At 42.3% G+C, this 19,229-nt stretch overlaps 1 protein-coding gene and 1 non-coding gene across 2 annotated transcripts; one reads left to right on the top strand and one right to left on the bottom strand.

The window, feature by feature from the left end:
- Window positions 1-347: 347 nt before the first annotated feature.
- On the top strand, window positions 348-15,317 carry cd248b (CD248 molecule, endosialin b). Its single transcript, XM_034178093.1, has 2 exons — window positions 348-1,400; window positions 13,318-15,317. The coding sequence occupies exons 1-2, from the start codon at window positions 977-979 to the stop codon at window positions 15,093-15,095; spliced, it is 2,202 nt and encodes a 733-aa protein (XP_034033984.1). The 5' UTR covers window positions 348-976; the 3' UTR covers window positions 15,096-15,317.
- Window positions 11,858-11,939, bottom strand: trnas-gcu. Its single transcript has one exon. It is a non-coding gene; the product is annotated as a tRNA-Ser (tRNA).
- Window positions 15,318-19,229: the final 3,912 nt, after the last annotated feature.

Below are 19,229 nucleotides of genomic sequence, written 5' to 3'. Positions count from 1 at the left end.
GTGGGACTAAGAAATAAAAGTGAAAAAGACAAAAGAGGACAGGGAGACAGTAAGGTGAGAAAGAGAGAGACGTTGGGTTTAGGAGGACAGAACCTCCGGGCTGACAAACTGTTTCCACTCCAGTGGATACTGTGCACAATGACAACTTGAAGGCTTTTAGGGACAGAATGATGGTGTATGGTTTTCATAAATTGCTGAGGTTTCTTCATTGCTGCTACCCCCTTCCCCAACACCAGCGCTCCCCCCACCAACCCCTCCAGCCTATACACTTAACCAGCCCCCTCTTCCAAAAACACACAATACTTTTTCCTCTACGTAGCCTCACCTCCTTTCCACCCTCCCCTCTTCCTCTCTTTCTGAGATTCAGTCAACTTTGCAGAGGCAAGAACGCCTGCAGGATCAGATACAGGAGAAGATTCCTGGCACTGAAATCCATCACACTCGTACTGGACGCTATTGTAATTCGGCTGGGCTCAGCCGAAGGACAGATGGCTCTATTCAATGATACGGGACTCTGCCACGCTTAGATTGGACTCTACTGGCTCTTCACTGGACTTGATTTTTGAATGGACATCATAGAGGTTTCCCCTGGACTGCACTGGCTTAGCAACTTTTAGCGTCTGTGCTGAGATCTACTTACGTGGCAACAGCACTGAGTTTACTGATGAAAGCAGGTTGACTGATACACTGTAGGTACAGCTAGGTAATGTTAAATCTGGGTTTTGCAATCTTATATCTACCTTAAAAGCAAAGTCAACATGGCAAGCTTATTTATTTGCTTTGTCAAAATTTAAAAAGCATAAAAGGCTTGTGTTAGCAAGTTGCACCTTGACAGTAGTAAGTGAGTTTAGCTCAGGTAGTGTGGATCGGCAGCTGCATCGGTCACATAGGTTAATAGTTAGGCTTTTGTTAGGTTGTTTCTGTGGGATGTCCATTTGAATACTCGCCCAATTTTAGCTTTGTGTCTTGCTGGAGGATGCAAAAGGTCAAAAAGAGCAGCAACAGCAGCTGGAGCAGAATGAGTCTCCTGTGTTGTCTGGGGCTACTGGCGGTCTGTCTGGTTCCTGGAAGCCGAGGTCAGAGGCTGAAGGAGACAGACAGGGACCACGCAGCTGGCGCTTCTCAGCTGGCAGAGAGTGATGCAGTCTGCCACCAGGAGGGATGCTATGCCATCTTCCTCCAAAGGAGAATCTTTCGGGAAGCTGGGCGGAGCTGCCGGGAGCGAGGTGGGACCCTGGCAACAATGCATAACCAGGAGGCAGCGGGTGTGGTCCATAAACTTCTGTCGGATCTCGAGGCACAGGGGGCAAGACAGAGGCTACGCCTCTGGATTGGGCTGCACAGACCACCACGCCAGTGCTCATCCACTCGACCACTCCGGGGATTCGTCTGGGTCACAGGCAAAGTTTTACCTTTGATTTTTTATCTTTCACGCTTGCTAATATTGACCTCTATTAACCTCTCAGGGGTGTGCAAAAACCTTCACAGAATATTTTCAAAAGAGAAATATTATATACCTTTTCCAGAAATGAATATGGGGAAGCCGATGTCTTCAAATCAAATATTTCCTGTGGGCAAAAATACCCCATAAACACACACATGAACAAATAAAATTTAATAAATACAAAAATTTAAACGTTTAATAACTTGATTCATTGATTGAGGAATTAATGAGTTATTATTAATAATAATAATTTTCTGACCTTGTAAAGAATTATTTGCCTAATGTGCCTGTTCCTTTAAATGGAAAGAAGCTGCTGGTGACCAAGTGGGTGTTTCACACAGAGATCAACTCCGTGGGTGTGTCACACAGAACAAGCAGGAATCCAGATATGGATTTCTGTGACATACGTCACGGAATTCTGAAATGATCTGTCCCAGATCTACAGTAAATTTAACTTATAGTGAGGTGATTCTATGTGCTGATTCAAACATTTGTGGGGCTTTAAAAATGTCTAACAAATGTAACAAATCCCCATTCATGTTTAAATGTAAAAGGCAGATAACACCTGATTTTGTAAAATGTTACCCTTTTAGAAAAAAAAAAGGGTGCCCACCCTGACCATCAGGCCCGGTCCAGCCTATAGGCAGTATAGGCAATTCCTAAGGTCGGCATCCTATCCAGGAGGGGGGGTGCACCACAAAAGAGGGGAAAAAAATAAAGTCAACTTTCACTATTCTTATACTAAACTAGTTAATACTGTTCATCTTTTAATATAAAATAAATATAAGCCCATATTGATTGAGCTGCATAGCAAAGGCTATTAAATAATAATAATAACAATAACAGTTTCCTTGTCGCCCCCCTCTAGAATGTCTGATGAGCCGTTCTGGGTCATTACGTCAGAACAACAATGTAAAAACGGGCCAAACTGTCTGGTCTTAGGTCGCAACTCCGACACCCGGGACGGCTGTGATTTATTAATTCATATTTTTGGGTAGTGCAAGGTGGTTCTCATAATGGTTTGGACAGTAAAAGCTATCCGCTGTGTATTTTGCCTCGTGTTGTGCATTAAGTGGACCTACTGAAATCTGCAAAAAGTGCAAACACCACTCAGCATCAATATTACAACAGGACCATCTTAGATGATCTGTTAGGATGTTTTACCGCACAACAAGCTGTATTATTCCAGATGTTTGTAATAAAATACTCCAAACACAAAAGCGAGTGGCGCTGTTTCAGTGGAAGACTACAGAAGAGGAGTTTCTTCTTCTTTTGACTTTAGTGGCGGTTTGCAAACCAACACGGTGCATTACTGCCACCAACTGTTTGGGTGTGGAACATTAATGGAATCTGACGTACGCTATATTAATATGTAAATGTGGAGATAAGGGAGGGGAGGGGAGAAAAAAGTGGATGAAATTACACTGTAATATATTCTCTTTAATAACCCTGTTCCCTTCCAATATGCCAACACATGCCTCCAAGATGGTGGTGTAATTGTAGAAAGTACAACCCCAATTCCAATGAAGTTGGGACATTGTGTGAAATGTAAATAGTAACAAAATACAATGATTTGCAAATCCTCTTCAACCTATATTCAATTGAATACACCACAAACAAGATATTTAATGTTCAAACTGATAAACTTTATTGTTTTTGTGCAAATATTTGCTCATTTTGAAATGGATGCCTGCAACATGTTTAAAAAAAGTTTGGACAGTGGCAACAAAAGACTGAGAAAGTTGATGAATGCTCAGAGAACATCTGTTTGGAACATTCCACAGGTGAACAGGTTAATTGGAAACAGGTGAGTGTCATGATTGGCTATACGAGGTCAGTTAGAAAAGTAACAGACCTTTTTATTTTTTGCAAAAACTATATGGATTTGAATCATGTGTGATTGCATCAGCCAAGCTTGAACCTTCATGCGCATGCGTGAGTTTTTCACGCCTGTAGGTTGCATCATTCACCTGTGAGCACGCCTTGTGGGAGGAGTGGTCCAGCCCCCTCGTTGGATTTTCATTGTCAGGAAATTAGCTGATCGACTGCCGCTTTGCTTCATCAAAATTTTTTCAGAAAGTGTGAGAGACAGCCAAGTGGAAACCATTTGGAAAATTCAGATGGCTTTCGGTGAAGATCTAATGGGGATCACACAGATTAAGGACAATTACAACTGGATTAAAGACGGCCCACAGCGGCGGATGGCGCGCCGCGCACTGAGCGGCGATCGACAGGCTCAAACGACCAGATCATTTCCAAAGTGAACGCTTTGTTGATCTGGAACGTCGTCTGACTACCAGAGAAATGGCAAGACAGCTGGACATAGCACTTTTTCGGCACATTCCACTGTTACATGAGTTTTTGTAATGGAAAGAGGAGCGGAGAAATTCGCCACGGAGCCGCTCATGGTGCGGAACGAAAGCACCTCCGTGTTGGTCTCACAGGACAAGCCCTAACATGCCCAGCTCTTGCACCATTCGGAAAATTCAGACAGGTTTTGGTGGCTTTTCAGTCGTGTGACTATCCGAGAAATTGTGGATGAGCTGGACATGCCACAACATGTCCTGTGAGGCTTCATCACGGCGTTGCTTTTTGTTCTGTGCCCTGCGCCTCCGTCCCAATGCGCGAAATCCTCGGCACGTCTTTTCATGCCGAAAAACTCCTGTAACGGTGGAATGTGCCGTTCATTTCCAAAGTAAATGCTTTGTTGATCCAGGACATCGTCTGACAACCACAGAAATGGCAGAAGAGTTTGACATCAGCACTTTTTCGGAATGAAAAGACGTGCGGAGGAATTCACGCATCGGGACGGAGGCGCAGGGCACAGAACAAAAAGCAACGCCGTGATGAAGCCTCACAGGACATGTTGTGGCATGTCCAGCTCGTCTACAATTTCTCGGATAGTCACACGACTGAAAAGCCACCAAAACCTGTCTGAATTTTCCGAATGGTGCAAGAGCTGAGCATGTTAGGGCTTGTCCTGTGAGACCAACACGGAGGTGCTTTTGTCCCGCGCCATGAGCGGCTCCGTGGCGAATTTCTCCGCTCCTCTTTCCATTATAAAAACTCCTGTAACAGTGGAATGTGCCAAAAAAGTGCTATGTCCAGCTGTCTTGCCATTTCTCTGGTAGTCAGACGACGTTCCGGATCAACAAAGCGTTCACTTTGGGAATGATCTGGTCGTTTGAGCCTGTCGATCACCGCTCGGTGCGCGGCGCGCCATCCATCACTGTGGGCCATCTTTAATCCAGTTGTAATTGTCCTTAATCTGTGTGATCCCCATAAGATCTTCACCGAAAGCCATCTGAATTTTCCAAATGGTTTCCACTTGGCTGTCTCTCACACTTTCTGAAAAAATTTTGATGAAGCAAAGCGGTAGTCGATCAGCCAATTTCCTGACAATGAAAATCCGACGAGGGGGCTGGACCACTCCTCCCACAAGGCGTGCTCACAGGCGAATGACGCAACCGACAGGCGTGAAAAAACTCACGCATGCGCACGAAGGTTTAAGCTTGGCTGATGCAATCACACATGATTCAAATCCATATAGTTTTTGCAAAAAATAAAAAGGTCCGTTACTTTTCTAACAGACCTCGTAAAAGGAGCATCCCCAAAAGGCTCAGCCATTCACAAGCAAAGATGGGGTGAGGATCACCACTTTGTGAACAAAAATAGTCCAACAGTTTAAGAACAATGTTTCTCAATGTTCAATTGCAAGGAATTTAGGGATTCCATCATCTACAGTCCATAATATCATCAGAAGATTCAGAGAATCTGGAGAACTTTCTACACATAAGCGGCAAGGCTGAAAACCAACGATCTACGAATAAACATAGTTGGGGTTTGATGTAAACATCCTCAAATTCCCATAATTCTGAGTGTGCATGTAAAAGTTACACTACTTGGGCTCAACCCAACCACAGTCCATAGTGCTAAGACCACCTCCAGATGGAGAGACATGTCGATGGTCAAGGGCAGACAGAGGATCATGACATAGTACACAGTTTTTGATGGTGGGAAGAAATCAGAGTGCCCAGACATGGGGAAAATATGCAAAGTCCTCACAGGAAGGAAATGGGCATTGGTGGAATCAAACCTCAGACCTTCTTGCTGTGAGGGATGAATGTAAACCACTGAGGTACCGTGCTGCCCAAGTCTGTGGGTGTTGCACTCTCTGAGCCCATGACCTTCAATCCCTCAGGCAGCACTGCATTAAAAACCTACATCATTGTGTAAAGGATCTTACCACATAGGCTCAGGAACACTTCAGAAAACCATAGTCAGTTAACACAGTTTGCTGCTACATCTACAAGTGCAAGTTAAAACTCTACCATGCAAAGCGAAAGCCAACAACAACATCCAGAAATGCTGCCGCCTTCTCTGGGCCTGAGCTCATTTGAAATGGGCAGACACAAATTGGAAAAGTGTGCTGTGAGTCCACATTTCAAATTGTTTTTGGAAATCATGGATGTCGTGTCCACCAGACAAAAGAGGAAAAAGACCATCCAGATTGTTACCAGCGCCAAGTTCAAAAGCCAGCATCTGTGATGGTATGGGGGTGTGTTATTGCCCATGGCATTGGCAACTTACACATCTGTGATGGTATAGGGGTGTGTTAGTGCCCATGGCATGGGCAGCTCACACATCTGTGATGGCACCATCATTGCTGAAAGGTACATCCAGGTTTTGGAGCAACACATGCTGCCATCCAAGCAACATCTTTTTCAGGGACGTCCCTGCTGATTTCAGCAAGACAATGCCAAACCACATTCTGCACGTGTTACAACAGCGTGGCTTTGTAGTAAGAGTGCGGGTACTAGACTGGCCTGCCTGCAGTCCAGACCTGTCGCCCATTGAAAATGTGTGGCGCATTATGAAGCACAAAATACGACAAAGGAGACCCCGGACTGTTGAACAACTGAAGCTGTACATCAAGCAAGAATGGGAAAGAATTCCATCTACAAAGCTTCAACAATTAGTGTCCTCAGTTCCCAAACGCTTATTGAGTGTTGTTAGAAGGAAAGATGATGTAACATAGTGGTAAACATACCACTGTCCCAGCTTTTTTTGAAACGTTGCAGGCATCCATTTCAAAATGAGCAAATATTTTCACAAAAACAATAAAGTTTGAACATTAAATATCTTGTCTTTGTGGTGTATTCAATTGAATATAGGTTGAAGAGGATTTGCAAATCACTGTTTTCTCTTTTTATTTACATTTAACGTCCCTACTTCATTGGAATTGGGGTTGTAATAGCAGCCCAGTCTCAGTTTTTTTTTTTTGTGCTCCCGTCACAAAATGAGTCACATTTTCATGATGCGTTTTTTTTTTTTTCCTCTCCTGGTGTCCAATAGAGGAAAAAAGAAAAGAGGACAAAATGGGACCAAGACAGAGGAACAGTAAAAATAATATGATGAATTATCTTTTTCCGTTGCTTTCTATCAGGTAGTTGACAGTGTTGATGTGCCTTCATCCATGATTTGCTAATTCATAAAAGGCGTTTTGGGGTGAGGTTGTCCTAAACTGACCTACCAGAGTTTCTCCCCATTATTTCGACTTGCATTGATCGTCAATGTCAGCAACTGTTTACATTTTTATTGAAATGTCATGTGGTTAAGCAAAGCTAACTTTTTCCCTGCTTGTAATCACCCTGCTCAGAGTGCCGCTCTCATTGGACCAACATCGCTGTTATTTTGGCATTGTGGGATAGCTCACAGCGCCCACAGATTGAGCTCGCCGAACTACTTTCGCCACCCTCCTCAGTGTGCCGCTCTCGTTGGAGCGACAACACAGAATGTGTCTCTTTATCCCAGATAGATCTCTTTCAGTGCAGCTTCTTCTTCGGATTTTAACACGAAGTTAACACCCAAGTCTTTTCATCGCCAACTGTAAATGGTAATCAAAACATTCCAATTGTATCTTTCTGAACTCTTCCGCATCAAATTCCATCGTGTCAATGTTTACAATGTGCTTGAGCAATAACAGGTGAAGTTGCACATATTTATTACGGCCACTCTTAAAACTTTAGTTATATAGTTATATACTTATTATCTCACAGGAATATATCACAATTATCTGGGAACTACTTTTTGCACAGGAATTCATCAAGCACGTCGACCGCAGGTGCGTACTAACACAAAATACCCAGAAACTGGACAGTTGTTTGTCCATAACGAGAGCGTCCACTTTTAGTTTGCCATAAGCTAAGTTAGTGGCGCTCATGAGAGTGTGGCTTGTAATAGCTAAAAAAAAAAAAAAAAATGCTATAACATAGGTGTAAGCTTGTTTGTTTGTGTTACAGTTAGTGTTGTCTGTTTATACTTTTACTCTTTACACACTTCATTGTGTGTAAAGACACAATGATTACACACCTCAAATCCACCAGGGCACCGGTGTCTCCACGCTGCAGTGTCTATATATTGGAGAATAGGCACCTATTGGTAGAATGGCCTAAGCAGTGGGTCACCCCTTTGCTTGCTCTAGGGGTTGGTAAGGTTAGATGTTACTTGTGTGAAGTGCCTTGAGGCAGCTTTGTTGTGATTTGGAGCTATATAAACTAAATAAATTCAAACTGAATTAATGGTGTCATGCAACATTTTTCAGATGCTCGTTTGAGGTACTGTATCTAAATACTGCTGCCTCCACCTGTGTGTGTGTGTTGGGGGTGGGTAGCATTAAAAATTTTGCCTAGGGTGCCAAACTGGTTAGAGCTGGCAATGCTTACCACTGCTGTTTCGGTTTATAGGTCTTCAGAGAGATGTATGTGCGTAGCCCTGTTTGTCACAATAGTTCAATTAGAACTATGCATTATTTGAACAAAATTATTTTGTGTAGCTTGATCGGTAATAGTGAAGGGGTGCCAAAGTGTGCAAATGCTTTTAAATGGACTTATTTTGTTTACAATTAAATGAATAGCCATTTTTGAATCTTAACTTGTGAAAAATATTTAATTGACGTCTATCCAAGACACACTGAGCTGCCCCATAGAGGCACGATGTGGCAACTTAAGTAAACAAATGATTAATCTAATTTACTATAAATATTTAATTTAGTATTTTCAAGCATGCTATTTACATACTATCAAGAGTTAATCAGATTTAGATTGAGCATAAAACGCAGTATAAATAAAGATATGCACTCATCTACCACCACTTTTATACAAGCGGCAACCTCTGAATCTGAAAAATAGCAAAAATATGACAGAAGTGACAAATCTTGCAGTTCCTTCGTAATATATGCTTTAAACTAGAATGGAAGTCAAAGAATGCATTTGTCTTCCAAGGCCTCACAACCCTCTTTAAATATGCAAACCTAGAATCATAGACCAAAAAGCATAAAGAGCATGGGCATGAAATTACCAGTCACTCAGTTTTTGAGAACTGCCTACTCCAGACAAATTCACCAAACGGGACCATACTGTTCGAATTAATGACCCATATAAAGGTCAAGACATTCAGTGACTTGGAAATGTTCGGGTAGCCATCCCCCCACTTGATAAAAGAAAAATGCTGTAAAAGTGATGATTTAATTAAGGGTGACGTTACTTATGCAACCCATCATTTTGGCTTTGATATTTTTATTTACTACAGTACACATCAAGTTGTAGAGATTTGTTTGCAGTTAATTTTGGAAATTTTAATACAGAGAGGCCTGGTATATTTTTTTTCTCTTAAAATGGCATAAAGTAATTAAATTGTGGAAAAGCCTACGGGGGTGAATATTTATATAGGCAATGTAATTACAGTAATAAATTGTACAAATCCCCCAGCAATAATCTTTATTCTTTGGACCCCATGGACAGCCCCATGATTGTTGTACTAGCTTCTTTAGAGTCACAGTGGACACCCCCTCCCCCATTTTTCTTCATTCAAATTACTGACATTATGTTAAAAAAGTGAGCTCATGCAAACACCACACAGAAAGGAAGCAGGATTTAATGGAACCAAATTCTTATCTTGTTGTGAGAGAACAAACAAACAAAGTTAAAGCTAACTATATATAACATTAATGGAAAATAGCGGAACAAAAGTCTGAATATAAAACAAATACACTGTTCATTAAAAAACAACTTTGACAAAACAAGCCGAATTTATAATGAACTGGATATAAATCTGTGAACATAAATAATTAAATGTAAAACTAACAGAATATGAAGCTAACTGAAAAGCTAATTGAATCTGGAACAAAACACACACACATATCAACGTGTACAATTGTGGAAGTAATGTAACTGCAATCTACGGGTTTAAAAAGGCAGAGCGCCACCTGTCGTCAGGTTTATCATCCGACTGTTAATATTCCAATTGCTCAGAATGTGCAAATTTTCCTTTGAGGCAACAGACAAGTTTGCTGACATTTATCGTTAAAATAATGAGGGACAAACTGCATCGTCATTAAGTTGGTTCCACTCCTCCAGCCAATGTAAAAAGGAGTCGTATCGGGTTATTTGGTCACGTGACTTTTAGTCAGGATTTTGACATTTTGCTGATTGGCTGAGACACGCCACTCTCTGATTGGCTGCAGCCTTTGTTTACAACGTTTCAAAATCAAAATGGCGGCAATACACGGAGGATGGTAAGTTGGTTCCACTCCTCAAACCTCCTAATGTTTTCGGTTGCTGTGCGAATTCCAGACACACAAAGCAAATACCTGGTTTCCATTTTGGTTTGACAGGGGTGAGATAAACTCCCACCGCCGACATTTGTGACATTTTGCAACTAGTTTGTCTCACTTCAAGTCTTTCGGTTTGTTTTTCACATTTTCGGCGGTTACGCCACAGCCAATCACAGAGCATGGCGTGATAGCCAATAGTGGCCGACGTATCAGATGACCAATCACAGCCATGTTTTCAAAAACATGCTACCACTCTCTTTGTACAAGAGATTGTGGTACCAGTGCTACATCGTCATTCACCAGTGGGCCACAAATGCATTATGGGAAATGCAGTTTTAGCATGGTTAGCCAGCACAGGTTGAACATAAAGATTCCAAAAAGGTATAGTTATTTTTTTCAAAAGAGTAATGTCTAAATATTTGTGCCAAATTAGTTGTTTGCATCACCATTTGAAGGATTGTTTCAGTTATCTGCTGCACTATTAATAACAAGACCAGAGATGATCAGCTGGACACACACACACACACACACACACACACACACACACACACACACACACACACACACACACACACACACACACACACACACACACACACACACACACACACACACACACACACACACACACACACACACACACACACACACACACACACACACACACACACACACACACACACACACGAGCTTTCGACCACAACAGATCATGTACGTATGTATGCTAGCGAGTTAGCAGCACTGATTAGCAGGCGTTATAGCTAGCCATGGAGCTGTATCACGAGCGCCACTAGCTTAGCTTATGGCAAGCTAAAAGTGGACGCTCTTGGACGCCGAACTGTCCAGTTTCTGGGTATGCTGTGTTAGTACGCGCCCGCGGACGACGTGCTTGATGAATTCCTGCGCAAAAAGTAGTTCCCAGATAATTGTGATATATTCCTGTGAAATAATGAGTTCTTCTCATCTAAATCAATTCTAAAATTTACCAGTAATAAAATTATAAAGATAAGTTTTAAGAGTGGCCGTAATAAATATTTGAGAAACTTAAAAGTGTATGAGCAACTTCACTTGTTATTGCTCAAGCACATTGTAAACATTGACACGATGAAGTTTGATGCGGAAGAGTTCAGAAAGATACGATTGGAATGTTTTGATTACCATTTACTGTTGGCGATGAAAGACCTTGGTGTTAACAGCGTGTTAAAGTCAGAACAAGAATCGCCAACTGTAAATGGTAATCAGAACATTCCAATCGTATCTTTCTGAACTCTTCTGCATTAAACCCATCGTGTCAATGTTTACAATACTCATAAACTTTTAAGTTTCTTAAATATTTATTATGGCCACTCTTAAAACGTCAGCTCTCTTTATACTTTTATTACTGGTAAATTTTAGAATAGAGTTAGATAAGATATACTCGTTATCTCAGGAATGTATCACAAATGTCTGGGAACTACTTTTTGCGCAGGAATTCATCACGCACATCGGCCGCGGGCGCGTACTAACACAAAATACCCAGAAACTGTGGAAAGTTGTTCGGCCATAACGAGAGCGTCCACTTTTAGCTTGTCATAAACTAAGCTAGTGGCGCTCGTGAGAGTGTGAGTGACTTTATCTGACAAATTAGCGTGACTACAGAATATCCTTCCAGCAGCCGTCAAGAAAAACACAACTAAATCCCCCCCCCCCCCCCCCCCCCCCCCAAAAAAAAATATTTTAAGGCACCCGACCCAACATAGAATAGCGTCACACATATTTTCGTCTTTATGTATGTGTGGTGATTTTGAAAAACGAACTCTCGACGAGGATGGGATTCGAACCCACGCGTGCAGAGCACAATGGATTAGCAGTCCATCGCCTTAACCACTCGGCCACCTCGTCACATCAAATTAGGTCTCGGTCGACTTACATAAGGCGCCACCTGCTGGCATCTTGGTCCAAACCATTCTGTATGTCCTCTGTAATGGACAAAAAAGTTAAATTGAAAGATATTTTTTCCCTCTGTCCCCATATTCCCACTTGATTATTTAATTCTCAGATTTATTTTTGGGTTGGAACATGGTAGGGAAAAATCATGCAGGTGCCCCACAGGAACTGATTTGTGCAGCCAAATTTATATTTTTAAATAAAAAAATGTGAATAAACAGCATCTGGATTAATAATTCTTATGTTTACTCGTGTCTGGTTTGTATTCTGTTGGGTCCAGAGACAAATTCCTTGTATGTGCGTCCATACTTGGCCAATTAAATCTGATTCTGATAATAAAAATAACAACCAAACGTAAGATGATTTTCCATGCTGGCTGAAAAGAAAAATGGTCACATCGTGAACTAGTATGTTTAGAAATGGGGTTTGTGTTCACTTAGCTTAGTTGGCTAGTTTGTGCTGCATTTATTTAATTCAGTTAATTTCAAGTCGCTTCATATTCAGTCAGTTTGAATTCAGTTTATCTTGTGGTAGCTTTATGTCCTGGATGGCAGCCACCCAGCCAGACACCAAGACATCCCCAACCCTAGAAAGTTGCCATCTGCCTGCGACAAATGGGTGAAACATGGGCATCCACTTTGCCTTGTTCAGCTGCTGAGGTCCTCAGAACTGAGACACCTGTGCTCTAGAGCATGCACAGGGAAATATAGCCACATCACCAAAACATCAGAGCAGATGTTTCCTCACTGCGCAAGAGCTACTCCTCATCTGAGTCTCCCTAAACAACGATTTATTTGACACAGTTATTCCAGTGGTAACAAAGGGTCCTCCCCAGTACTAAAGACATCTAGTCACTGCCTTAGATCACTTGGTTAACATTCAACTCTCACAACCATGCACGGAGATAGGAAGCACCAGGATCTGAGAATTTTGCCAAACACCTCTGTCCAGTTACTTCATTACTCCATAACTTTTTTCCAGATGTCTCCTGGTCTCAACAACCAAGGACTCAAAGACATGAATGCCACTGCCATAATGTCAGTGTCTCCACAAGGTTGACACATTGACCACATGGAGGTTTTGGATCCAGGTCCAAACCTGAAATGGCTCATGTGGGTGAGGACCTGGAAAAACTTGTCAATTTCTATACAATCATCATTTTCACAGTATTATTCAGATGATGGTACATTGACACTCACTGACATCAATACAAATGTAAAGAACGCAGTTCTAACAGAAGATTGCAATACTAAATGTGCTGTGTGATGGAAATACACTCTACTTGTTACTGACTATCATCCTTCTCATTTTTTTCTTTTTTTCTCAATAATAGGAGACCAGGATGGTCAATACACCAACTGGATCCGTGAAGAGTCCCCAGGCACTTGTGCAGCCCCTCGCTGTGTAGCGATGACAGTTTACACTACTGAGAGTGGACGTGAGAGTGAAGACAACTTCGGGTGGGTAGATGGCTCCTGTGGCTTGGCATTAGATGGATATGTTTGTCAGTACAACTACAAAGGAATGTGTGCACCGCTGGAGGATGAGGGTCAAGGGCCAGCTGTCTATACCACTCCATTTCACCTAGTCAGCACCCTGCTCACTCATATACCCCGTGGGTCAGTCGCCACTCTGCCATGCCCTCCAAGCAGCGTCACAACAGATGCTCCTGCTGAGCAGACCATAGTATGCATGGAACGAGATGATGAGACAGTGGGCTGGTCCAGGGATGGGCCACTATGTTCATCTGACCCAGCCCTACACAACCAGGACTGGTGTAGCGGAGACCATGGCTGTGAGCACCATTGCCAGAACACAGATACAGACTACTACTGTTACTGTTCTGAGGGGTTCACACTAGCAGATGATGGTTACAGCTGCAAGCCCGACCCCTTGGACCAAACGGACACACCTCGTCTATCCTCCGATGCTGCAAGCCCCACTGACCAGCCCCACATAAACCCTGCCTGTGTGGAGATGGGGTGCGAGTATAACTGCATTAAGACACTTCGAGGCATCCGTTGCTTATGCCCCCCAGGCTACCAAATGGGTCCAGATGGGCGCAGATGTTCTGATGTAGATGAATGTCAACAACAACCATGTCCCGAACTCTGTGTTAACACTCCAGGTACTTTTCACTGCACCTGTCACCCAGGGTACCAGCCTGACGATGAGGGCGAGTGTGTGGACGTGGATGAGTGCCTTGATGAAGGCAGCTGTGAAGGTGCTTGTGAAAACACAATTGGATCATTTAGATGCCTGTGTAACCCCGGTTATAAACGGGGCAAGGGAGGTGAATGCTTAGATATTGATGAGTGTGAAGGAGGGTCACCTTGTCAACAGGTGTGTTTCAACCTGATGGGAGCGTATCAGTGTTTCTGTGACAATGGCTATGACCTGCAGTCAGATGGAGTGTCCTGTCTGCCTTTACCCGATGATGAAGAATATTCCACTTTAATGCCTGATCCAAGTGACTCTGCCCAGGTACTTGATTTATACCCAAATCCCAACCATGATATTCCCTGGTCCACCTCATTCACCCCTGACATGAACTTTGAAGATGAGATTATCTTCGATGGTGATGAACTGACTGCAACTCCTGGGGCACTGTCCCCTGACATGCCACCACCTCACGGATCAGATAATCACCTCAACCAATGGGATTTTGTGCCACCAAGACAGTATCAGACAGCTCCTTCTCCAACACAAAAAGTCAGCTCAAGCAACGAAATTGGTAATGAGGCTGAAGCTAAAGCAGATGTGAGAGAAGATAGTGATGGAGCGGTAGTCGAGACTACAAATGGGTCAGGGCACACCACTGATACCAAGAAGAGACTGGGGAAGGGGACTGAGATGAATAGCACAGATGAAGTCAGCGGTGCAGCGGAGACTGTGGCCGGATCTGCTGCAGGTAAACAGAAGCACGACAAGAGCTGGCTGCTGGTGGCACTGCTGGTTCCTCTGTGTGTGTTCCTCGTAGTGATGCTGGCTCTGGGGATTGTCTACTGCACCAGCTGTGCCGTTGACAAGAGCCTGAGCTTCTCAGAATGCTATCGCTGGATACTCCCTACAACACCCGCTGACAGAAGGGACGGCAAAGCCCAAGCATGAACTCTAAAATAAACAAACACAGCTGCACTCACACACACAAGCACATTCAAGCTGACCATCCAGATGTTCATTAAAATTCCTCTTGTGATGCAGAAATGGTCACTAACCCTCCAAATTGGATAGTGCACAGCTGATCACTCATTGCAGGAAAGCTTATACCTTCTCATGTTTGTAAATACTTCTTATCGTATTTTTACATTTCAATAAAAACAATAAACTGAAGAAATGCTGTCTGGTGTTCATCTACGTCCATCAAATCAGACTGAGGAGTCCACATGCAACTTAGGGCCACATCATCATCATCATCCGGCCTTTTGCAGTTTGGACCTGATTGTTTTTTTTTTCTGCCACATTTTACTGTCTCAGTAGTTCAGGATAATCCTGTTTTTCTGAACTAACCAGATTATTCAAAACCTGTCAGAAGGTCTCACCAGCATGGAATGTTGAGCAGATTGTCTGTCTAAAATCAATAATTATATAACTAATATAACTCAAACAAAATAACAACACAACAAATAAATGAACAAAAAACAACTCCAAAAAACAAACAAACAAGCAAACAACAAAAAAAAATCCACAAAGTTAACTAAGAAAAAAATCCCACACACTAAGGACCAATCAACAACTTAAAAAAACAAAACAAAACCGTGGTTTCTGTGACCATGTGAGTGGCTGGCAGACAGGCAGCAAAGCACAGACAAGATCCCCATAGCAAGATGATTCCAATCACTCCGTTATATTATGGGAAGATTTCCCCAGGTGAGTGATGCTTCACATAATTAATCAGAGGGTCCGAGTAGTGATACAATCTGTAGGAGTTGCTTCTGAGTGTGTACTTAAATTTTCCAGTCTCAAAAGAAACCAAATATCATGCAACCAAGCCTTAGTTGAAGGTGCCATGGATGACTTCCACAAAAGGAAAAATTCTCCAGCAAGCAAGCAAAGATGTAACGACAAGTACACCCCACTGAGTCACCAACACTTTAATATCATCTGGGGAGGGGGGAGCAGCCAAAAAATAGCTATGTGGGGGGGAGGACAGATTTTCTAATCCAAAATGTTTGAGACTGTATAAAAAAGGCATGTCAGTAGTTGGACAATTTCTGGCACAACCAAAAATATGTGGGTCAAGTCACAGGGGGTCTCAGAACAACGAGAACGTCCCTCATCTAATTTGCTGTGATACAGTTTAGCAAGTCTGGCCTTACTATAGTGAATTCTTTGTAGTATTTTGAATTGTATTAAGCTGAGTCGGAACAGCTGAAGGAGCAAACAAGGCTTGTAAGGCTTTTTTTTTTTCCAGAAGTCATCAGACAGGGTAATCTGCAGTTCATTCTTCCATTTGACCCTTATTTTTTATTAATGATTGGATCAGATGATGAATAAAAAGAGTTATAAAAGAAAGACATGTGTCCTTTAGATAAAGGCTCAGCTTTAATCTAAGCGTGAGTCCTCCCAAAGTCCCATATCTGAAAATATCAGAGGAAATGTGAACTACATGCAATTATCCAAAATTAGCAAATAACTCACCCACATACTTCAAACTGTGAAGGCCAATTTTCTCATAGGACTTGAATTGAAGGTCAGTTGTAGCCGGCAAAAATAAATGGTTGTTATAAATAGGAGCTGTCTGAGGGAGAGTGAGCCAGCTGAGGTGGTGCTTAATTTGTGCCCAAATATTCAATGTACTGATTAAAATAGGTTTGTATATGAAATGTGAGTGGGAAGGAGGAAGGCTTATGCAGACTGCACATAGACAGCTTATTAGAACATCAATTTCAAGTAATAACTCAGCTGATTCTGTCCTTTACTTATTTTTGTTCTTTAGATAATGTAAGATTGATCTCTCCTAATCTATAATATATAAGCTATAATCTATAAACCACTTATTATTATTATTATCTTTGCCTATGCTGGAATAAGGGATAGAACTCTTCAAATTATTGTTCATTACTTCCCATTTCAATCATACTCACAGGTGAAATGCTCGTCCACAGACTCTGAACTGGCGATCTGCGCAGTTTATAGCTGCACATGAAGGTATTTTTTAACAAAATTACAATAGTACAGCAGATAAATGAACATTTACTGAGGGATCCTTCAAATGGTGATGCACTCCTTAGACATTACTCTTTTAAAAATGCTGAGTGGCCACATGAACTTTCAATAGGTGGCCAAGTCGGGGTCAACTGAAGAATTCAATTGACCCCTACTTGGATACCTATTGAAAGTTCATGTGGCCACTCGGCATTTTTAAAAGAGTAATGCCTAAGGGGTACGTGTGCCAAATTTGGTGCTTGCATCACCATTTGACGTATTTTTTCAGTTATCCACTGCACTACAAAGAATAAAGTTGCGTGCACCTCATGAAAGATCAATAGAAAAGAGCATTCAGGAGTGGGACATGGCGGCTGGTTTGCTTCAAAAATACTGGCCAATGAGCGATCCAGTAATATATAGAGCTCAGTGAGGGTAATCGCCACCTCGTCTGTGCACGTGATGCGCCATCTGCTTGGGGTACTGTCTCATACTTATAAGGATTTCTTTTTTTAAACCAAACCCTGAACCTGGTGGCAAGGAGGTTCAGCTCGCCCAAATCTCTCCAGCTAAGGAACCAAAACCAGTAAAATTAGTGACTAAAATCCAGCTGTTAACAAGATTTTCTTGACTGAAGATGGACAACTGAAGTTTATATCAACTTCTCAAAAAAAAAAGTTTGTGTTGATCAGCATGATCCACCACAATTCTGATCAAAGTTCTTTTCAACTTTCCCTTAAGGTACTTGTCGACTATCGGTCTCGTGCCGGTAGCCTTAGATGGAGTTTACCACCCGCTTTGGTCTGCATTCCCAAACAACCCGACAACAGGAAGAACTGACCCAGGCACGGCGGGGGCCGTTACCGGCCTCACACCGTCCACGGGCTGAGCCTCGATCAGAAGGACTCAGGCCCCCACCTCTCAATGATCCACAAAGGATTTGTCCCAATAAACAGGTGTGTTTGCTGTGACAAAAAAAAATATTTCATGGTAAATTCACAGGTTTTTTTAAGACTGAGCAGTAAATGAGTAATAATTTTAATTATTAGTATTAAGAAATAGACAAATTTTAACCAGCATCCACAGCTGAAACAAAGTCTGAGCTTTATACTCCATCACTGGAGTATAAAGACTACTTTTGTTTTAACAGAAACATCAAACTACTACAGCCTCATTAAGCGTATTAGATATTTATATTAACACATTCCAATGCACTTTTGATGATATCAATAAATAGTATGTGGCCACTTTTAGCCCTGAAAAATGAGTCTTCTTCTACTGGCCCACAAAGCTTGCATCGAATGACCTCTGCACTCAAGTGACCCTTTGCCTGATTATTTAGCCATTATTGCCAGTCATATCATCATCGCAATATTAAACCGTCATATCACACGTCGCAGGTGTTTACTCATCATGCAGGCCTATGACATATCCACAATATTCCTTCAAACTGATCTACCCTTGCTGCTGGGATAGGCTCCAGCTCACCCATGACCCATGATTGAAATAAGTGGGTATAGAAAATGAATGAATGTTTCACTTATTACAGGAATGATGCACAGTTGGCTACACATCCTATTCTTTCATTTTTTGAAGAACTATGACAACCAAACAATGTCTCCATGGCATCTGCTGGATGTCATGTATGGATGTCACAGCATGGCCTACAAAATGATACCCAAATTATGCCATATCATAATGTCTCATGGATGTCATGATTTGACATCAATTTGTGATGTTCAGATGATGTAATTACTGACACTCAATCCACTTACAGGTCATGACAGCTGGGGCCTGTCCCAGTGGTCACTGGGTGAGAGGTGGGGTACACCCTGAACAGGATGCCAGTCTAGCCCAGGGAGCATGTAGACAGACAAATACAATTACACTCACAGAGTCTCCACTTCACCTAACCTGCATTGCTTTGAAAGTGGGAAGAAGCTGGAGCATCCAGAGGGAACCCATGCAAACTCCACACAGAAAGGACCAGGTGGAAAATAATCCCACAACCTTGTTGCTGAGGCAGCAGTGCTAACCACTAGCTAGCTAGCTACTGTGCTGCCTGGGAACATGTGACTGACAAATGTATTTATTTAT

This window comes from Thalassophryne amazonica, chromosome 9 (assembly GCF_902500255.1).
Source record: "Thalassophryne amazonica chromosome 9, fThaAma1.1, whole genome shotgun sequence".
NCBI classification, from domain to species: Eukaryota; Metazoa; Chordata; class Actinopteri; order Batrachoidiformes; family Batrachoididae; genus Thalassophryne; species Thalassophryne amazonica.
The sequence above is the reverse complement of the archived record's forward strand: the minus strand, read 5'-3'. Positions and strand labels throughout refer to the sequence as shown.